General features: G+C 32.9%; 1 protein-coding gene across 7 annotated transcripts in view; it reads left to right on the top strand.

The window, feature by feature from the left end:
• NFAT5 (nuclear factor of activated T cells 5) overlaps nucleotides 1–20,734 on the top strand; it is a 117,288-nt gene that overhangs the window by 71,359 nt on the left and 25,195 nt on the right. For all 7 annotated transcript variants that reach the window (XM_043437795.1, XM_043437797.1, XM_043437796.1 and 4 more), the window contains 5 exons: nucleotides 4,833–5,025; nucleotides 7,020–7,210; nucleotides 8,695–8,867; nucleotides 17,900–18,034; nucleotides 18,161–18,213. In XM_043437795.1, coding sequence (XP_043293730.1) covers nucleotides 4,833–5,025; nucleotides 7,020–7,210; nucleotides 8,695–8,867; nucleotides 17,900–18,034; nucleotides 18,161–18,213 — 745 coding nt within the window. The remainder of the gene's footprint in view (nucleotides 1–4,832; nucleotides 5,026–7,019; nucleotides 7,211–8,694; nucleotides 8,868–17,899; nucleotides 18,035–18,160; nucleotides 18,214–20,734) is intronic.

Raw genomic sequence — 20,734 nt, 5'->3', positions numbered from 1 at the left:
TATACTTTAAAAGATTTTTAAAATATTTTTACTCATTGAGATAGCTAGTAAAGTAATGGCTGTAGCTAAAACAGACTTTTACAGAGGGCTAATTTGTTTTCTCTTTCACATTGTCTCCCCCCATATGATTCAGTTTATTTCCATTTTTGTGAAGACCTTATTTTCCTTTTATTTGATGAAAACAAAAAACTAAATTGATAGTTTGAGTCTTGATTTAGACTCATGTATTTATTTTAAGCTTTTTGTTTAATATATTTTGCAAGTTTAGGATTTCTTTAAAAATAAATATATCACTTTTTTTTCTGTGATTCTGGGTTATGTATAAAAGGTAATAGAACAGAATCATGGTACCTATTTTGAGTTTTCATTCATTTCTGCCAGTTTACAACACATACTAAATATATTTCAGTAGCTATATTATAGAACGTTCACTTCTAAAATACAGAATACCATGACTTAACTTTCTAATTCCTTTGATACTTTCATTGTAACATTTAGTTGCTAGACTTCTGATTACATTTTCCTACAGTATATTCAGCGTAGTTTGATAAAGTTTAACTTACTGGATCTTGAGAGATTACTTTTTTTGAATGGTCCTGTAGTTGACCAGGATCTCCTACAATTTTAGGTTGTCACAGAATATGATGGAGATGCTTTTGATTGGTTCATTATTTGGTTACATCATTGGTGGATTTTTAGTTAAAAATCTGATTGAGAGTTACAGAGAATATCTTTATTGTTTCTTAAACTTGTCCTTAAATATTTTCTCAGTATATTTTAAAAGTAATATCTACCGTTTAAGCAAAGATTATTCTATACTACTCTCTTCTCTACTCTCATCTAAAGCTCCTTTGGGGTGATGAAGTTAAATAAAAAATGCCCATTATTCCTTTGGGGTGATATAGTTAATCAAAAATGCCTGTTACTCCTTTGGGGTGATATAGTTAAATAAAAATGCCCATTTAAATATTTTTCATTTTTAGAAAGTCCAAGTTAGGAAATTATCTAAAAGATATTTATATACCCTTTCCAAAAGTATTGCTGTTAGCAGAGTCAACAATTGTAGGACATTTTGTAGAACTGTTACCTGTAGAATAATGCTCTGAAACATAGTAGCATAGATATAAAAGGTTCATATGTATCTGTCATTAAATACAGGTATGTGTTTATTTGGACTTCTGTGGAGAAAGTGTTTTTTTTTTTTTTTTAAGTTCCATAAGAGAGATTTTCATTTTTATACTGAAATAAATGTTAAAGTTCTGATGAAGAACAAATAAAATTTTGACTTAACAGTTAGTCAACACACATGATTTGCAGTTGCTGTTAAAAAGATATCTTGACATACATCTTTTCTGCTTCTGCTTTTGTATGATAGATATATCTTAGAAATGATTTGAGGTTACCCAGGGAAAGTATAATAACATTTGTCAAGACAAAATCTCTCATGAAATAATTCATGGAACAGAAACTCATCAAGCAGCAGAAGAAATGTCCAGCTTCTTAGGTAATGGAAAAACATTTGACACTAGCCTATGAAAATGATGGAAGAAATTTAAACTTTGAATTTATAAGAACTCTATTGAGGAAAGGATAAAACCATATGTAAATATAAAAAAAATAGGTCTTTGGAAACAATTGTTAAGAGGATCTCAAAAACAAGTTCATAGATGTTAGAAAAGGAAATTTTGCCATAAAATTTCAATTTATACAAAGCTACATTATAGAAAATACACTCTCAAATATTTTGGTACAGCAGTTTTTATTTATCTTCAAGATGGAAATAGCATTTTGTATAATTAAAATGTTAAAGAATTTGCTAAGAAAACAAAACAATTTTTAAAAAACTACTCAGTTATTTAAGCATTCCATATTTTTCTTAAATTCTTCACCTAAATATCCTAAGAATCAGTAGCCCTGAGAATCAGTGTCTCTTCTAGATATTCCTAGAAATTAAGATATGATATATGTGAAACTGTTTTAGGCATTTTGTAGTAAAAATTATTTTTGTGACAGGCAACCAGAAGGATGTGTAGCACAAAGGAATTAAAGTGTCATTTTAAGGCTCTGAATAGAATATGGCAAGATGGTAGATTTTCTTTTTAGATAGTCAATTTAAAAGTAAAATCCCATACAAATGGCTGCTATTTTCTTATTTTTTCCTTAAGCCATAATGCATTAAAAATTAGTAATTTGAATGAATACTTTTCTAATAAGTAGTTGATGTTCTATTTTACACAGCTTGAGATCTAAATATGTGTGCATTCCATTTTTACATTTAAACCTAGAGAATAAAGTTAGTTTTAAGGGCTTTTAAAAGTATCATTTCAGAAACTGATTACATGTGTTGTTCTTTAAACCATAATGTGTATACTTCATTAACTTAATAGTTTTCATCCCAAATGAAATGTTTTTATTGAAATAATCAAGCTTAGTATCTTATTTATTCTCATTAATATTGCTTTGGCTAGCATAAGTGAATACAAAAGCCATATCTTGCCAAATTAATGATGTGCTACAGTTTTCTTATATTTCAGACTAAAGTCTTCCTTTTTTCATTGTAAGGTTAATAGATATTAGTTACAAACATTTGAAAAATGCGGAAAAATAGAAGACAAGAAATAATCTACAATCTAGTAAATCGATACAACTAATACTAGAATTTTGTTGTATTTTCTTTTAGTCCCTTTCAGTGCATATTTTGGGATGTTTTTATATGGTTTGAGTGAATATTTTTGCTTTAATTTTTAAATTAAAAAAGTTTTTTTGACCACATTGTGCAGCATATGGGATCTTTGTTCCTCAACCAGGGATCAAACCCCGACTCCCTGCACTGGGAGCAGTTTTAACCACTGAACTTCCAGAGGAGTCCCTGCTTTGATTTTTCAAATGATTAAAAAACAGTATCACTATAGAATTTCATATGCAAAATACTGTATTCACTGCAAAGATTTGGGTTTCTACCCAGAATGATGAAAAAATAGAATTTATTGCCCTTTGTTTTGACTTTGTTTTTTGTTGTTGTTGTTTTTGTTTTGACTTTGACTCCATACTTTGGTTCATAGAATTTTTTCTTCCAAGGCCTTTTAAATTTCTTATACAGGTAATCTTTGACTTAATTATGTCAGACTTCATCAACAAGTTTGCCTTCATCAGCAAATACTTTTTCAGCATCTTTTGTTTTGGGAATTGTGCAAGGTTTAAGGAATATGAAGATAATTGAGCAATGTATTTCCCCCTCAGAACCCTTTTTCTCAGTCAGTCTGATTTCATTCCTTTGCATCCCTTCTTCCCTCCATTCTTCTGTCCCTTTCCTAGCCATGCGTTCACCCCAGTCCCAAATTCCGTTTAGAATGTAGCCTTTCCCTCTTTATTATTGACTACTGAGGCAACAATTTGATTAGAAATGGAGAGGTAGGGACTTCCCTGACAGTCCAGTGGTTAAGACTTCACCTTCCAATGCAGACGATACAGATTTGATCCCTGGTCAGGGAACTAAGATCCCACATGCCTCAAGGCCAAAAAAATAAAAACCCAAAATATAAAACAGAAGCAATATTGTAATAAATTCAATAGAGTTTTAAAATAGTCCACATATTAGAAAAAAAAACTTTATTTAAAAAAAAGAAAGAAAATGGAGAGAGGTAAACATTGGAGCTAGGTTTTAGGCTGCTTAGCCACCTATATTTGAAGTCATAATATTTCTCCTGGGACCTGTTTGCTTTTGGACAGCATTTTAGCCACAGTCACCTCTTGGATCCTGTGTCTTCAATATGAGTGTAAACTTTAGGACTGGGAAAATCATGCCAAAAGCATTATAGGCCCTGACTCTGTTTTTAAATATAGATAAATTTTAAACTAATAGTATTGTTTCCTATTTATTTTTATCCCATATTTACAGTACTTCAGAGTAAATGTTTTGACCTGAAGTCCTAACCACCACTTGAAATATTTCTTCAAACATACATTCTGCATAGCAAATGCATGATACATCAGTAAACACTGGAAACCCAACTTAAATAAGTTAAATTGACTATCTGTAAAGCCCAGATTATACATTTTTTATATGCTAAAGGCTTTATTTACTTAATCACAAATGAAAATACTCTGAAAAATTAAAATTCTGGGAAAAATTGTTTAGAATAAAGCTAATTTCCAAATAAAAATGAAATCACTTTTTTTTTAGTACAACTTTCTCAGTTGATATACTGAGGAAGATATCCAAAAGAATATGCACCTGTACCTTTGGGTTTTTTATAAGGCCTTTTTATGTTTTTTTGTTTTTCTTTTTGCTACCCCTACTTTTGCATTGCAAGACCTATTAGAAGATAATGATAATCTTGTAACTTTATGTAACATTCACACATATATGTAATTTTTAAACTTTATTTTGACTGAAGTACAGTGTGAAAGGTTACAGTGACATTAGCTATTCTCTTTCCTGTTATGCTTGGTTTATTGGATTCAGTCTTCCTTCCTCTTGCCACGCATATGCATTCTTTGTCTTCCCTATCCAACTTTATTACACAATTCAATTTTCAGTTTTTTTAATTGAAGTGTTGCTTTATAATGTTGTGCCCATCTCTGCTGTGCAGCAAAGTGACTCAGTGTGTGTATATATATATATGTACAAACACACATTCTTTTTAATTACAAAGTTTTAAAAGATACTTTGCTTATGGAATGTATCATTCCTTAGGCTGTATTTATTTTGTCAGTAAGGTAATTAGTTGTTTTTAATGTTTTTGCCTGTTCTCTTTCTTCCTTTATCTTGGATGACTTTTGTAGAAAAACTCTTTTTGATACTTTTTCCACTTTGTGCTTTGGTTTCTCAGAACATTGGAAAACCAAAAAGGAACTGGAGTAAAGAAGAGCCCTATGTTATGTGGACAGTATCCTGTTAAAAGTGAGGGAAAGGAGCTGAAGATAGTTGTACAACCTGAGACCCAGCACAGAGCTCGGTACCTGACTGAGGGTAGTCGTGGCTCAGTAAAGGACAGAACACAGCAAGGCTTTCCTACAGTGAAGGTACTTATTTTATTTAGCAGTAAATGAAGAATTTTATCCACTTTTATTTATTATTTTGTTTTTAATCAATAAAAGCTGTCTAAAATAAAGCTAATCACTGTATATATTAGAAATTAAAGTAAAAGTCTGACTGAATCACAAGCCAAATATTGTTACTCAGATGTCATTTGAATTTTAGTTAAATGGAAACAGAATATGTTCTAACAAGTAAAATATATGGCAATCATGAACTATCTTCCCTTTATGTTTGACATTGGTAGCAACTCTTTTACATTCCTTCCAAACCTATATTTTAAAAATGTTTTAAAGTGAATCCACAGAAATATTGTAGAAATTATTGTGGACTTGGAAAATAAGGTTTTTGAGATGTCGAAAGCAATCAGGTCTACTCAACTCTGAAAAGAGTTGGTTGATAGGTAACTGAAGTCTTCAGTTTAGGAAACAGGATACCAATTGAGTCTTTAGCATTTCAGAACTTAGACTAAAAAGAAAAAGAGGGAGCAGTTAAATTTCAGCACCTGGCCTACCTTTTTATAAAGACTTTTTCTCTTTGAAGACAAACCAAAATAAAAGTGGAGTAGGGGATATTTAACAAGCCCTTGCAAAATACTAAACAGGGAGGAATTTTGGCTAGTCACAGGGTAGATTCTTGTAAATACAGCTTGTGTAAATGTTTTAGTTGAACATCATTTCATTGAACTGCCTTTCTTTTTATACTTGAAAGAAATAATGGCAGAAACTTGAAATCAAGAAACTTACTCATGACCATTATAAGGTTGGTTAATAGTTACATGTACAATATCATTTCTACCCCTCTACTGCTCATCACACCAATCCTTCTTTAGTCCCCCAAACTTAGGACAAGTAACAGGCAAGTGAGACATTTAAGTTATGCTTTGTGTAAATATTTGTTTAACCAGACATTTTGATAGTTTTAATTTTCTAACCTAATTGCTCTGGCTTTAATTAAGTTTTGTCTAAGTACTTGTCTGTAGAAGTATTGTTAGATTAATTGCCTGTAATAGGGGATGAATTGCCTGATCTTAAAAGTTTATTTATTCACTCATTCAACAGATATGGTACCCTTCTATGTGCCAGACACTGTTCTTTCGTACTGCTGACTAACAGTTTGGGTAGACTGCTTATTTGCCTGCTTATTTGACTCATTATGATACCATAGATACTAAGATATAGCTATTTTTGAATAAAAAACATTTATGAGTTATTTTTAAGCACTTTGATGTGCATTGTACACGTTATTGTGTGATTTTCTATGTTCTATATTAGCAGCTTCAATGTTTAACTATAAACCTTATCAAGAACCCAATTTATTTGTTCGTCAGCATACAAGCTGTAATTTAATTTATGAAGGCTTGTTAGAGACCTGTAAATGACCCATAGGTCCTGGTTTGAACCAGCAGTTTTTCAGATCATAGTGTTCTGGCCCATGATTTTATGATGTTGCATATATGCATCTAGTCTATGAAAATGAGCCCCATTCCCCTATTATTTATATAGCTGAAGGTCAAATGCTTTCCTACCCAATAACTTTCACAGAGTAAAAATTTAGTAGATGTACTCTTACTTGATGATGATGCCACTAACACAGTTCAGTGAATTTTCCGTTAGTGGTGGTGGTAAATCCTGAGTAACCTACATACTTTGGCAGTCCATAAATTTATAAATACCTCAAAGGATTGTGTATTCATTCTCATCTGGTTGTAAAAATTAATTACAGATGATAATTTTTCATTATACATCTAAAATTTTAATTAATGTGATTGTTGCAGAACTAAAACTTAAAGTTTTCTTCAAAAATTTAGCTAATTCTCCTTTATGAAAACATTTTTCCTCTGTTTTTCTGGAAGACTTATTTCTTTATTGTAATCCAGTTATAAATATAATAATATAAGACGACCTTAAATGTTTGATTTTTACAGTTTGATTATTTGAAATGCTAATTAGTGTTTATGCTCCATGTTATCTCATTCCAGCTGGAAGGCCATAATGAGCCAGTGGTGTTGCAGGTGTTTGTTGGCAATGACTCTGGTCGAGTGAAACCACATGGATTTTATCAGGCCTGCAGGGTAACTGGGCGAAATACAACTCCCTGCAAAGAAGTGGATATCGAAGGCACTACTGTTATAGAAGTTGGCCTTGATCCAAGCAACAATATGACACTGGCGTGAGTACTTACTAAAAATTTTTTTGTTAGTTCATTACACTTTTGCAATAGGAGGAAAAGTTTTTAGTTTCTAATGTAAATGTAAAAGATTTTGAGTTTTAAGCATTACAAATAAAAAGAATAGATTATGGCAGAATTGTAATGGGGGAAATGAATTCTTGCCCTTTGCTAGAGAATTCCCATAATGAAAGGCAAGGATATAAAAGCAAGGTGGAATGCTGGCCTTTTGGAAAATAATATAGACTTATATGTTGGTTTTATAATATTAACATTAAAAACTAAAATTATAACCAATTTGATTTACTTTCCTAAATTCCACTTTTGTAGTGTTTGCAGTAGAAACTGACAGACATCATTCATGGTATCTTTAACCAGTCTTGGAATGAAAAAGCATATTGTTAGTCTAAATTTACCTTCTATTTCTGTTTTCCTGTGTTAAAAAAAAATTATGTCCCGGGATTACTTATTTTTCATGTTATGCATTTTCATTTCCTGAAATATATTACAAGTGTTAAGGATTTAAATTAAATTTCTTTTTTCCTTAACCCTTTTGTTGAGTACCTTTAATCTGAAAGATAAACTTAACAGCAGCAAGTATTGATATGGGATAGACATTTTTGTAATTATTTGTATTGGATAGCTGAAGACTTTTCTTTACTTGGTGTTTTTTTTGTTTGTTTGTTTTTTTAAGCTATTTTTAATAAGAAAGAGGGAAATAATAAGTTGGAAAAGAGATATTTTGAAACATATTTAATAAAGGTTTTTTTTTAACTTTTGAAATTATAAAAGTAAATGTATATGGTGGAAGATAGAGTTACTAATTATAAAAATAGTACTTATTCCTTATAAGTTGAAAACAGAATAAATTTTTTAAATTAGTAAAAATTAGTAGTAATAGAAAGCTAAAAACATACTCCTCAAATGCCAACTTCCAACTTAATAGAACTAATTACTATTTTGACATTTATTTTTCCATCCTTTTTTCTGATAAAATGAGATGATACTGTACTCACTGCTCTGTAACCTACTCTTCACTTACTATGAACATTTTCCCATATGAACATTACATATTATTTAAAGCATGCATCTTAATGGCTGTACAGTGTTCCATTTTGGAGGGAGACAGTTGCTAGTTTTTTCCCAGGTAAAATCTGTCCCTTATTTTAGTATCTGAATTAGGTACAAAAAGGAAGAGGATAAATTTAATTTTTTAAAGCAAAAGTATCTCTTGTAAACCATAACTTATGTTCAGATTTTGAAATAGTGATTTCTATACTGTTTTTCCCATTATTATTATAAACAAAAAGTTGACCAGAGAAGTTATGAATATTTAGAATTTACACTTCTCTATTTTTTAAAATTTGGAACCATATAATTATATTACATATTCAAAAATAAATAAAGAAGCAAATTATTCTTAAAAAGAAAATGTTTAAGAATATATTACTATTTATATATCAATTAATATATTTTTTCTGTATTAGGGTTGACTGCGTAGGGATATTGAAATTGAGGAATGCTGATGTTGAAGCCAGAATAGGAATTGCTGGTTCCAAGAAAAAGAGCACTCGTGCCAGATTGGTTTTTCGAGTTAATATCACAAGGAAAGATGGCTCCACTTTGACACTGCAAACACCCTCTTCTCCAATTTTATGTAGTAAGTAAGAAAATATGAAGATATTAAATATATAGAGGTGTTTTTTTTCCATTTTCTGTTTATCATTCAGATATCTCTAGATTTCAGTTGTATTACATACTTAAGCTTATGGTTATGCAAACTTTGCAACATTTTAAAAGCTATAGTCAAGTTTTCTAGACTAAACTAAAGGTGGGTAATTTCTAATAAGATTCAGAAGTTATATAGCATTTTTTAGTTTCCTGTTAAACTTATACTGATTTAAAAAGTAATTTGAATAGTTTGCCTAAGAAAATTACAAATCCGAAGGATTTTCACAGCATCTTCATTTTGTGGTAAATTGCTGTGATCCTAAGTGTTTTGTGTTAGAACGTAAGGAAACAGAAAGCTAAGCAGAACTTTGTAAATATATAGCAGTGAGAGTTCAGATTACAAATTAAAGTGCTGTAGTATAATGGGAAATTAAATTCTTGCTTTGCTGACCTTGGCATAGAAAATAAATGATGTATATATGTGTGTATTTAAATTCAGTCGTGTTATCAATGTGCCTTACCATATAGTCTGGTTTCCCTGTAATGAGTATTAGTACAAGTAATACATAGAAAAATTTTTTCCTTTGTACGTCCCTTAAGAAGATTTTCATTAAGTATTATGTTCTTTGGCCTTGCTTCTGAATTCAAAAGAGCAGAAGAAACTGAATTTCATTCACTTGAATTTCCTATTGTATGGGTTATGGGTATTGTGACCTTGGTACCCCCAGACACTTACAAAGTCTTTGTTATTTAATTTTAGCTTAGTTTTGTCAACTTCTTCACCCTTAGTAAATCATATTTTTCCCTTCCTTTTAATTCATTTCAGATGTGAATACCTATACGTTAGCTTGGCAAACACCCTTGTTTTAAAAGGGTAGTAAGTAAATATATTTGTAATCTCAAGAGAACTCAGAAGACTTCTATTTTTCATTATTATGAAAAATTTGTTATGGTATTAGTGTTTCCTTGGACTATTTCTGGATAATGTTCACTTATAAATATACTCCTTTTAAAGTTTGTGTAGATTCCACGTCCATTCTGTTGTGTTCAGATAGGGACAGAATAAGTAATCTGTAGATGGTTTATCGAATTTTAAAGTTTTTCTAATCTGGGTGCTAGTTTACTATAAATCACAATATGTCTCAACTTGAATATTATAAGGATGGAATTTCAATTTTAGTTGGGTACATGCAGTTCTTCTTTTATGTGATCTAATACTTCGAGCATGACCATAGCCACTCTCTGAAGACCAGATCCAGGAGATGCTAGCTAATTCAGATCATACTGCCTTAGCAGGAACTGGGGGATGGTTGTCAACTTTATCTTATTTTATTTTTTAGTTCATTTATTTATTTTAATTGGAGGCTAATTACTTTACAGTAAATACTATGGTGGTTTTTGCCATACATCAGCATGAATCAGCCATGGGTGTATATGTGTCCCACCTGTCTCGAACCCCCCTCAGTTTTATTTTATTAATAATTGTTTATTTCTTCTTTCAGTAATTCATTTCTTTATTTCCTGTTTAATTGAAGTATTGTTAAAATATAAATGTATCCAGCCAAAGATAGAAAATATAAAAGAAACAGAAAACATGATTTTCTGAAATTTTTCATCTATAGTTATAATTTTCATTCATTAATCATCACCATTAATGGTAACATATTAATATGTTCATGTTGCAAAAAATGTTATCTCCCTTGGAAGCTATGTCTGGGTGAATATGATAGTTCTAAGAAGCAGCGGCATATAGTGCTAATAATAAAAATTGCCATATTTTGAACTCTTCACAGTATGCCAGAGATTTTATTAACAGCTTTATAAGCATTATGTCATTTACCCTCACCATTGCCTTTTATTGTTTCTGTTCTACACTTGGTGAAACTGAGACTTAAATAACTTCCTCAAGGTCACGTAGCTAGTAAATAGTAAGACGGGATTAAAAGCCTCCTTTTTAGCCATTGTGCTGTGTTGCCACCACAGTCACTTAAAATTTAGCAGTGCTAAAAACAAAACTTGAATGACTCATTTTATCCCAGCTGTAGCCTCTGGATGGTTAGGACTATAGTTACAGTATGAAATTATGTTAAAAAACTATATCCTCTACCTATGAGATTTATGTTGTGTAATTTAGATTTTTTATGAATTTAGAAAGTAGATCTCAATTTATATGAGGGGATTTTGCTTGAATACCTATATTATCCCTTTCATTTCCTTTTGTAAACGTCATTTATTATGGAGGTGTAGGATCTATATTTTTACTCCTTTAGTTGACTATTTGGCATTTATATTGCCATCTGCTTGGCAAAATTGAATTAGATAAACTTGAGCAATACTTTCTTTTAAAGAAAGAGGTACCTTTGCAATAATAATTCGTTAGAAATGGAGTGGGAGGTAGAAGGAAACAGGAAGACGAGAGGTAAGTAGAAAGGAAGAGGGGCCAAAAGGTGCTAGAGGTGGAAGGGAGGAGAGGAAACAGATACTTGATCTTCCCTCTAGAGGCACTCAGTGGAAAGAAGGCCTAATGCCAGAATTCACGCTGTGCCTTGTGACCTTAGAAAAACAATCCTGCTTCTGCTTGTTGGTTTAACAGTGGCCATTGGATCCATTTTCTTTTAGTTCGTTTATTTTTAAGGGGATAGAAGAATCCTCTCCTTGCACACCTTTAGATTTCTCCAGGAAAAATATATATACTAGATCAAAGTAAAAATATCAATTTTCATACTTTTTTAGTATCTACCCTTCTATAATAATTTTTAATGTGGCAAAATTAATCATAGCTTTCTTCAACATAATGTGTATTAGGCTTTATCTTACTAATACTATAGTAAGTCTTACTGAAATTAACAAGTTCTTGCTTTACTTCTGGCTCTTCTACAACTTTAGGTAACGAGTAATATCATTCAGTTAACTTTTGTTCTCTTCACAGACATTAAAAAGGCTTTCTAATTCTTTTGACAGGTTGAAATATTTGCTTTGTTATTTTTCAGTATTCAGATGTTCATTTTCTTCAGCTTTGTTTTTGAGGCTCCTATTTGAACAGCATCTAAAAGCACATTGTTTTTTATAATACCAGAAAAGTGGCTGCTTTTTTCTGTTATAATTTTTTAAAGCAATGTGATCCCTTTCAAGAGGCAGCTTACTAATTAAAGGTAAAAATAAAACAGCTAATGCTTTAATAATCCTGACTTCAGTTCTATTTGGTATAGAGTATGTCCTGTTAGGTAACCACCAAACTTTTTAACAGATAAGACCTTTTAAGGTCAAAAGTTAAAGTATCTTGAGCAGACTAGTTCTTTGTGTAATGTAAATACAAATATATAAAAGATAAATATACACTGTACTTTCAGAGGGGCCTCATTTGGCCATCTTATGCCTTTTAATGAATAAAAGGGGAAAAAGAGATAGGAAAAAGTTTTGATAATCATGAACAAAGTGGAGTTTCCATATAGTATTTTATAAGTGGGTGGGGGTGATATTATAGACTTTCCATTCATTTTGTTACTATAATACATTCATATAATTTTGTACCTCTTACTGTTTTCTAATCAAATAATATTTATCATATTCTTCTTGAATGTCATTTAAAAACGAGTATCTAGTTCCAGTGTTACTCCCAAAAGTTATAAATTAGTTCAATTGGTTCTTTGTTTTAAAAGGGTGTCTGATTACCAGTGTATGACTGATAACTGTTTCCATCTGTTCATACATTAACCCTGTGGTTCTAGACAGTATATATGTATATACAATCACAATTTTTTTAAACTCTTAGGCATTGCTGAAAATATTATTTGGCATTTAATTAGGATAAGATACTTGTTTGTATCAATAAATGAAACTAAATGATGCTGCAGTAATAAACAACCAAAAAAATCTAAGTGGTTATACAACACAGTTTTACTTCTCCCTCATTTTATGATAATATTGGCTGCAATTGAGGAGCAGCTCCATTTTCTTCACTGTGGGAACCAGGCTTTAGAAGCTGCCTTTTTCTGGAATATTGCTATTTTTTTAGTGAAGGAAAAAAAAGATGGTGGAACCACATGGATATGGTAAAGCCTGGAAGTGGCACATTACTTCAGTTCACATTTCATTATATAAACAAGTCACGTGGCCAGTCCTTACATGAGTGGGGCAAGAATGACCTTGTGTGGAGCAAGAGTCTTCTGACAGAAAGGGCAGGCCTAGGGAAAATGGGGCAATAAATACTTTGACAATAGTAATTTCCCACATTACTTTCTTGTAAAGATAAAATTGATTATCAAATATATAAGTACCTAAGGAGAAAAAAACTTTAAAACTTTGGTTAAAGTTTAGTTATTGTTCAATTGCTAAGTTGTTTCCGACTTTTTGTGATCCCGTGGACTGCAGCATGCCAGGCTTCTCTGTCCTTAACTTTCTCCCAAAGTTTGCTCAAACTCTTGTCCATTTAGTGGTGCCATCCAGTCATCTCATCCTCTTTCGCCCCCTTCTCCTCCTTCCCTCGGTCTTTCCCAGCATCAATGTCTTTTCGAATGAGTCGGCTCTTTGCATCAGGTGGCCAAAGTATTGGAGCTTCAGCTTCAGCCTCAGGCTTTCCAATGAATATTCAGGGTTAATTTCCTTTAGGGTTGACTGATTTGCTCTCCTTGCTGTCCAGGAAACTCTCAGGAGTCTTCTCCAGCAAAACATTTCAAAAGCATTCATTCTTTGGTGCTCAGCCTTCTTTATGGTCCAGCTCTTATATCAGTACATGACTACTGGAAAAACTATAGCTTTGACTATACAGATCTTTGCTGGCAAAGTGATATCCCTTCTTTTTAATATGCTGTCTAGGTTTGTCATAGCTTTTCTTCCAAGGAGCAAGTGTCTTAATTTTGTGGCTTCAGTCTCTGTCCATAGTGATTTTGGAGCCCAAGAAAATACAGTCTGTCACTGTTTCCACTTTTTCCCCCTCTATTTGCCATGAAGCAGTGGGACCAGATGCTATGATCTTAGTTTTTTGAATGTTGTGTCTTAAGCCAGCTTTTTCACTCTCTTCTTTTACCCTCATCAAGAGTCTCTTTAGTTCCTCTTGTTTTCTTCCATTAAAATAGTATCATCTGCAAATCTGAAGTTGTTGTTTAATTCTCCTGGCATTCTTGATTCCAGCTTGTGATTCATCCAGCCTGGCATTTCGCATGATGTACTCTGCATAGAAGTTAAATAAGCAGGATGACAACATACAGCCTTGTCTACTCCTTTCCCAATTTTGAACCAGTCTATTGTTCCATGTCCGGTTCTAACTGTTGCTTCTTAACACACATGCAGGTTTCTCAGAAGGCGGTAAAGTAGTCTGGTACTCCCATTTCTTTAAGAACTTTCCACAGTTGTAATCCACACAGTCAAAGGCTTTAGTATATAGTCAGTGAAGCAGAAGTATATGTTTTTCTGGAACTCTCTTGCTTTTTCGATGATCCAACAGATGTTGGCAATTTGATCTCTGGTTCTTCTGCCTTTTCTAAATCCAGTTTGTGTATCTGGAAGTTCTCAGTTCACATACTACTGAAGCCTAGCTTGAAGGATTTTGAGTATTGCTAGCCTGTGAAATTGTACAGTAGTTTGAACTTTCTTTGGCATTGCCTTTATTTGAGATTGGATGAAAACTGACGTTTTCCAGTACTGTGACCACTGCTGAGTGTTCCAAATATGCTGACATATTGAGTACAGCACTTTAACAGCATCATCTTTTAGAATTTTAAATAGCTCAGCTGGAATTCTATCACCTCCACTAGCTTTGTTCATAGTAATGCTTCCTAATGGTGACTTGACTTCACACTGCAGAATGTCCTGCTCTAGGTGAGTGTCTACACCATCATGGTTATCTGGATCATTAAGACCTTTTTTGTATAGCTCTTTGGTGTATTTTTGCCGCTTCTTCTTAAACTCTTCTGCTTTTGTTAGGTCCTTGCTGTTTTTGTCCTTTTTTGTGCCCATCTTTGCGTGAAATGTTCCCTTGGTATCTCCAGTTTTTTTGAAGAGGTCTTTAGTCTTTCGCATTCTGTTGTTTTTCCTCTATTTCTTTGCATTGTTCACTTAAGAAGGCTTTCTCATCTCTTCTCACTATTCTCTGGAGCTCTGCATTTAGTTGATTATATCTTTCCCTTTCGCCTTTAGCTTCTCTTTATTTCTCAGCTTGTAAGGCCTCCTCAGACAACCACTTTGCCTTCTAGCATTTCTTTTTCTTTGGGATGGTTTTAGTCACTGCTTTCTATAGTGTTGGAATACTCCATACATAGTTCTTCAGGCACTCTGTCTATCAGATCTAATCCCTTGACTCTATTTGTTACCTCTACTGTATAATCATAAGGGATTTGATTTACTGAGCATGGCCCTGCCCACCAAAGTAAGACCCAGCTTTCCCCACAGCCAGCCTCTCCCATCAGGAAGCTTACACTAGCCTCTTAGCCTCATCCATCAAAGGGCAAACAGAAGAAGCAAGAACTACAGTCCCACAACCTCCAGAATGAAAACCACAATCCCAGAAAGGTAACCAAAATAATCACATGAATCAGAGCTTTGTGTAACTCAATGAAGCTATGAGCTATGGGTGGAGGGCCACTCAAGATGGATGGGTCATGGTGGAGAGTTCTGGCAAAATGTAGTCCACTGGAGAAGGAAATGGCAAACCCCTCCAGTATTCTTGCTCAAGAACCTCATGAACAGTATGAAAAGGCAAGATGATATGACACCAGAAGATGAGTCCCCCAGGTCAGTAGCTGTCCAACATGCTGCTGGGGAATAGAAGAAAAATAGCTCCAGAAATAATGAAGAGGCTGGGCCAAAGCAGTGACATTGCTGAGTTGTAGATGTGTCTGGTGGTGAAAGTAAAATCCGATGCTGTAAAAAAACCTGGAGTGTTAGGTCCATGAATCAAGGTAAATTGGATATGGTCAAGCAGGAGATGGCAAGAGTGAACATTGGTGTTTTAAGAATCAGTGAACTAAAATGGATGGGAATGAGCGAATTTAATTCAGGTGACCATTATGTCTATTATTGTGGGCGAGAATCCCTTACAAGAAGTGGAATAGCCCTCATAATCAACAAGAGAGTCCAAAATGCAGTACTTGGGTACAATCTCAGAAACAAGAATGATCTCAGTTTGTTTCCAAGGCAAACCATTCAACATCACAGTAATCCAAATCTGTTCCCCAACCACTGATACCAAAGAAGCTGAAGTTGACCAGTTCCATGTAGACCTACAAGACTTCTAGAACTAACACCTAAAAAAGATTTCCTTTTCATCATAGGGGATTGTAATGCAAAAGTAGGAAGTCACGAGATACCTGGAGTAACAGGCAGGTTTGGCCTTGGAGTACAAAATGAAGCAGGGCAAAGGCTAACAGAGTTTTGTCAAGAGAATACATTAGTCATAGCAAACACCCTCTTCCGGCAACTCAAGAGATGATTCTACACGTGGACATCACCAGATGGTCAAAACCGAAATCACATTGATTATATTCTTACTGCCAAAGATGGAGAAGCTTTATACAGTGAGCAAAAACAAGACCTGGGGCTGACTGTGGCTCAGATCATGAGCTCCTTATTGTAAAATTCAGGCTTAAATTGAAAAAAGTAGGGAAAACCACTAGGCCATTCAGGTATGACTTAAATCAAATCCCTTATGATTATACAGTGGAGGTGACGAATAGATTCAAGGGATTAGATCTGGTAGACAGAATGCCTGAAGAACTATGGACAGAGATTTGTAACATTCAACGTGTATTAGACTATCTCATTAATTTAGAATTTGATGAGTTATACAGCCATGTTAAAATTACCTTTGCAGTATATATATTATTAGGATTTACTAAAACAGCAAATGGTGTAATCTGTTTCAAAGTGCTTAATCTTAAGGGAGCAGTTTTCTGAGTACCTAAAAGGTATGTATTTGCATTAAGCCGTATTCCAAGGATTATTCTGGTGGAAACTTAGTCCTTAGGTGTCAATATGGAAGAATGTTTCTGGGGTCAGATATATTGAGAAAACTGTGTACTACACCCATTTCTTGGATATTTATAGTGTACATCAGAATGTGAAATGTGTGGGGAAATTTTGGAACCTATTTTACTAAATGGTACATATTAAATTTTCTTAAGAAAACCAGGAAGATTAGTAAGCCAGTTATAGTTTATTAGATCCGGCTCCTCCTCAGTACTTCTCTACCTCTTTGTTAATTTACTAGTGGTTAGTTAGTCTTTGTAATTGAAAAATGTGTGTGTTTTATTTTTATCCTCAGGGTATCCTAATTCAGGGAGATCCTCTGGTAGAAAGAATTATTCCGAAATGGAGTCAATCTGTTTTCAGGTGTTCTTTTCATTTAGAGCCTCTAAATCCTAGATTTGGATCCTTAAAGATACTCTTAATACCACCCAGAGACTCACTTTGCCTCAGAAGTCTTGTGAAGGCGTAGCACAGCTAACATTTTTATGGTTGGGATTGTGAGATATTTGTTATTAAATTGATTTCTTTTGATTGTTAAGACAAAAACCTGACCAAGTTCATTTTTACACCTTTTTTTTTCATGTAATGACAAAACAAAGATGACATGTAACTTTGCTTTCTGTTATGGTAAATTTTAATTTGCAGAATGAAAGTGAAATTTGCTCAGTGGTGTCCAACTCTTTGCAACCCCAAGAACTGTGTAGCCTGCCAGGCTCCTCTGTCCATGGAATTCTCCAGGCCAGAATATTGGAGTGGGTAGCCGTTCCTTCTCCAGGGGATCTTTACCCAGGAGTTGAACCCAGGTCTCCCACATTGCAGGTGTATTCTTATACCCTCTGACCCACCAGGGAGGCCCAAGAATACTGGAGTGGGTAGGCTATCCCTTCTCCAGCAGATCTTCCCAACCCAGGAATCGAACTGGAGTCTCCTGCATTGTAGAATAAAAGAAGGCAAATTCAGGGGTCAACAAAGACAACTTACAGAACTGAATAATTGAGAGTTGATTTTAGATAAGAAATGTGTTGGTTCTTCTTATGGGATGCTTATATATACCTACAGCTCAACCGGCAGGAGTGCCAGAAATCTTAAAGAAGAGCTTGCATAGCTGTTCAGTGAAAGGAGAGGAAGAAGTATTTTTAATTGGCAAGAACTTTCTGAAAGGAACTAAAGTTATTTTCCAAGAAAATGTTTCTGGTAAGTAGGCATAACACTGCCTTAGAAATTGTTGAGTGTTTCACTTTGTTACAAAGATACAGTTGTAGCAACAAAGTAAAAAATGTTTCATAATTTTAGTAAGTCACTATTTTTTATTTCAATCAGATGAAAACTCTTGGAAGTCAGAAGCTGAAATCGATATGGAATTATTTCATCAGGTATAATTTAAACTTTTTATAGTTTGATTGTTTATTCTCTGAGAAACTTGAGTTTTGCTCCAAGATTTTCCTAAATCAGCAGATTAAATTTCTTATTTATATGGAATTGATATAAATCATTTAAAGTTTCTTTCTTGAGTTTAACTGAAATAGATTTATTCCACTGATGCTAGAAATGACAGTTCTGTATTTGAAAAGTTAAGAGCATGAGAAAATCACCATTATTAATAAATGAAACATGTCTTTCCTAATATTTATTTGCTATCTTTACCTACTTTGGATTATCTTCACCTACTTTTTAATAAGAGAAACGTATTTATTGAGTACCTGCTATGTGCCAGGTGTTTTATATTTGTCCATTACCTTTTGCACTCAGAAGCACTACTTGTTACACTTAGAGTCTGTATTTGTAGGACCTTGGTGTATATTCATTTTTGGTTTAAAATTTTTAAAAATTCCTTTGTGTTCTGAAAAAATAAATTTAACATTATATATCCAATATATTATATCCAATATGTTGCCAAACTCAAAACTAAAGGTACAGTGCTGCCTAAGAGTGCCCTCACTTCAGACACCAGCTGCAAGTTCAGGGGTCACCTGAACAGGTCTTACTTGTGACCAGTTAGCTTCAAATTCAAGGGTTTCCACTACCGCCAAAGATTTGATAGTAGAACTCACAGAACTCAGGAAAGCACTGTACTTAACAATTTCAGTTTTATTATAGAAAAGAACACAGATCAGATTATAATTTCTCAACCTCTAGTCTTCTGGGTTCTTTATATTATATTTTTTTAGACAGTAAGAATAAAAAAAAATAAGGTGGAGCTTTGAAGAAGATGGAATTTTCTATTTTTAATAGGCTAATGTCTATTTCATGTTCTGTAAAACAAGTTATACAGTGGATTAATGCAGAATAATCATAAAAATTTGGTGAAATGGAAAGGAATTATATCCTCATTTGGTGGCTATATATAGACTCTGGGGTTTTTGTAAGCAAGTATGTAAACAGGCTAAATCATAATATGATCTTTCATTAATTCTGTGGTTCTGCTATTTATTAAAATTTTTTGATCTTTTTCAGAGAAAACTTGCTTTTTTTCTTTCTTTCTAAAGGGCTTTCTGGGAAGTATGTTAGAGTGGAATCAGAGCTGAGATATACAAAATAAATCCTAAAGATTATACTTATATTAACGAAAAAAACACAAAAATTAAACACTTAGAAGAAAGTATGATCAGAAAATACATGAAAAGTAAAGAGACTTTGAGTGTGGTCAATAAAAAAATAACAGGCCTATAATGAAAAGTTAAAAGGCCCTCTATAATAATAAAAAATGACCAGAGGATGGTACAGTAGAAAAGACCACTTAATGATGACTTTGCAAATTGCAAATATAAGTGTGATAGCCATTCATTTGAAACTCCAAAAATCAACTCATCAGGTATTAAACTTTTTTTTTTTTTTAAACTTTTTTATTACTTGAAAATTGAGGCTAACAAAGTCTGGGAAAATAATTCTTTGTTAATATTTGACTCTTCTAGTCAATGCCATAATATATCTCATACTCATGTATACCAAAAGCAATAGGCACATGGTTATTATATCTACTCCCATTTTAACAACTTTAGATGAATTCTGTAGGGTCTTAATTGCCTATTAAATGTATATATAAGATACATATCTTAAAGACAGATCTCTCTCTACATATATATATGTATTGTTTTTAAAGATAAATTGGTTTTAAAAGAAAGAAGAGTTTAGCAGCTTGAGTGTGAAGGTGATTTTAAAAGGAAATTAGAAGCAAGTATTTTAGAGCCTAGGAGAGCTTAATCTTTTTTTTAGCTTCTTTTGTTTTTTTTCATTTAATTATTTACTTTACATTGAAGTATAGTTGATTTACAATGTTATGTTAGTTTCCAGTGTACAGCAAAGTGATTTAGTATATCCATTCTTTTTTCAGATTCTTTTCCCATATAGGTAATTATATGGGTATATGTTATTATAGAATATTGAGTAGAGTTCCCTGTGATGTACAGTAGGTTCTTGTTGATTATCTGTTTTATATATAGTAATGCCTATATGTAAGTTCCCAGACTTCTAATTTATCCCTCCCTCCCACCTTTCCCCTTTGGTAAGCGTAAGTTTATTTTCAAAGTCTGTGAATCTGTTTATATTTTGTGAATAAGTTCATTTGTATCAGAGGTCTATAATTTGATGTAAGTATAACTTGTTTTACAGAACATGAAATAGACATTAGCCTATTAAAAATAGAAAAATGTATAGATTATAATTCCTCAACTTCTAGTCTTCTGGGTTCTTTATATTGTATTTTTTAGAGAGTAAGAATAAAAAAAAAATAAGATGGAGCTTTGAAGAAGATGGAAATTTTAGTAGAACTATGTAAAGAAAATTCTCGGAAGAAATGCCCAAAAGATCCTCAGAATTTTGGGGAACAACTAGGCTAAACAAAGACTTGAGAGTTTCGAGATTATGTTTTCAAACTGGTCTTATTAGGAATTTTTT

This window comes from Cervus canadensis, chromosome 18 (assembly GCF_019320065.1).
Source record: "Cervus canadensis isolate Bull #8, Minnesota chromosome 18, ASM1932006v1, whole genome shotgun sequence".
NCBI lineage: Eukaryota > Metazoa > Chordata > Mammalia > Artiodactyla > Cervidae > Cervus > Cervus canadensis.
Note: the sequence above shows the minus strand (reverse complement) of the source record. Positions and strands in the feature narration are given on the sequence as shown.